Source organism: Pygoscelis adeliae, unplaced genomic scaffold (genome assembly GCF_000699105.1).
Source record: "Pygoscelis adeliae isolate BGI_AS28 unplaced genomic scaffold, ASM69910v1 Scaffold885, whole genome shotgun sequence".
Classification (NCBI taxonomy): Eukaryota; Metazoa; Chordata; class Aves; order Sphenisciformes; family Spheniscidae; genus Pygoscelis; species Pygoscelis adeliae.
Window position 1 is genome coordinate 22,641 of NW_008824829.1, and position 1,795 is coordinate 24,435.

The 1,795-nt window shown below is 64.1% G+C and overlaps 1 protein-coding gene across 1 annotated transcript in view; it reads left to right on the forward strand.

Annotated features, from left to right (window-relative positions):
* PSMC4 (proteasome (prosome, macropain) 26S subunit, ATPase, 4) overlaps positions 1 to 1,795 on the forward strand; it is a gene marked incomplete at its 3' end in the record, with an annotated part of 14,060 nt that overhangs the window by 11,509 nt on the left and 756 nt on the right. Inside the window, exons 2-4 of the mRNA XM_009324285.1 lie at positions 50 to 196; positions 1,384 to 1,493; positions 1,571 to 1,664. Coding sequence (XP_009322560.1) covers positions 50 to 196; positions 1,384 to 1,493; positions 1,571 to 1,664 — 351 coding nt within the window. The remainder of the gene's footprint in view (positions 1 to 49; positions 197 to 1,383; positions 1,494 to 1,570; positions 1,665 to 1,795) is intronic.

The window sequence follows — 1,795 nt, forward strand, 5'->3', positions numbered from 1 at the left end:
CCTGGTGGGGGTGACACGTGGGGGACACGCTGTCCTCGTTCTCCTGCAGGCTCCAACTACTACGTGCGGATCCTGAGCACCATCGACCGGGAGCTGCTGAAGCCCAACGCCTCGGTGGCCCTGCACAAGCACAGCAACGCGCTGGTGGACGTCCTCCCACCCGAGGCCGACAGCAGCATCATGATGCTCACATCAGGTGGGCCACCACCGCCTGGGGCCACCACCATGTCCCGGGGAGCCGGGCTTCGGGGTGTAGAGCGGCCGGCCAGCGCTGTGGGTGGTGGGACCCAAGGGCGTTCTCAGCAGGTTCATGGGTTCTGCCAGGCTGGGGAGATGCCACGGTGCTGGAGGCCGGAGCTCTTTAGAGGAACCTCCAGAGGTGGAGCCAAATGGTGGAGAGCAACTGGACGTGGTCCAGGTCCGCCCGGAGGGGTGGTGGGTCTCCATCCTCGGATGTACCCATCCCTCACCCGGGTTAGATCCTGAGCACCCCGCTCTGGTTGGAGGAGGTTGGACCGGGGACTTCTCGTCCCCGCTGTCTCAGGAGGGCGGAGCCATGGTCTACATGGGTGGTGGGTCTCCGTCCGTTGGAGACGTGAAGTGATTTGCTGCAGTTGGAAAGATGGAGGTTGGACCGGGGACCTCCTGTCCCTGCTGTCCCAAGTGATCTGCTCTGGTTGGAGATGTTTTGCGGAGGAGGTTGGACCAAGGACCTTTCGTCTCTGCTGTCACGGGGGGACGGAGCCAGGGCTGAGGCCTAGATGAGTGGTGGGCCTCCGTCTTTGGGAGACATCCAACCCTCAGCTGGGCAAGGTCCTGAGCACCCCGCCCCGCTCGGAGAAGTTTTGAGGGAGACGTTGGGCCAGGGACCTGCTGTCCCAAGGGCTTGGAACCATGACCAAGGGTGGTGGATTTCCATCCTTGGAGCTACCCAACCATCATCTGGACAAGGTCCCAAGTGACCTACTCCGGCCCAAGGTGTTGTGGGGAGGAGGTTGCACTAGGAGTCTCCTGTCCTTGTTGTCCCAAGAGGATGGAGCCGTGACCAAGACCTAGATGGGTGGTGGGTCTCCATCCTTGGAGCCACCCAGCCATCACGTGGACAAGGTCTGAAGTGACCAACTGTGGCTGAAGGTGTTTTGGGGAGGAGATTGGAACAGGAAGCTCTTGTCCTGGTTGCCACTTAAGGATGGAAGCCTGGATGGGGGTGGTGGGTCTCCATCCTTGGAGCTACCCAACCATCACCTGGGCAAGCTCCCAGGTGACCTGGTCTGGTTGGGGCTCTTCTCTGGTGGCCAAGGCTGCCACGCAGCGCCCTCCAAGGACCCCGGCCACCGTGGTGGCCCCGGCAGGTGCCCCGCTGATGGCCTGTCCCCATTTCAGACCAGAAGCCGGACGTGATGTACGCCGACATCGGGGGCATGGACATCCAGAAGCAGGAGGTGCGGGAGGCCGTGGAGCTGCCCCTCACCCACTTCGAGCTCTACAAGCAGGTGAGGCCGCGCGACGCCGCAGGGTGGGACGTTTGGTGACCCGTGACGTCACCCCCGGGTGTTGCGTCCCCACCCAGATCGGCATTGACCCCCCGCGGGGTGTCCTCATGTACGGACCCCCCGGCTGCGGCAAGACCATGTTGGCCAAGGCCGTGGCCCACCACACCACAGGTGGGACACCCCGGGGTGCTGGGGGCACCCGTGGTGGGTGGTGGGGTCCTTGGGGTGGTGGTGGCGGCGACCTCGGGGTGCTGGGGTAACCACTGGGTGGGGATGGGGGTCCTTGGGTTGGGTGGGGGCCT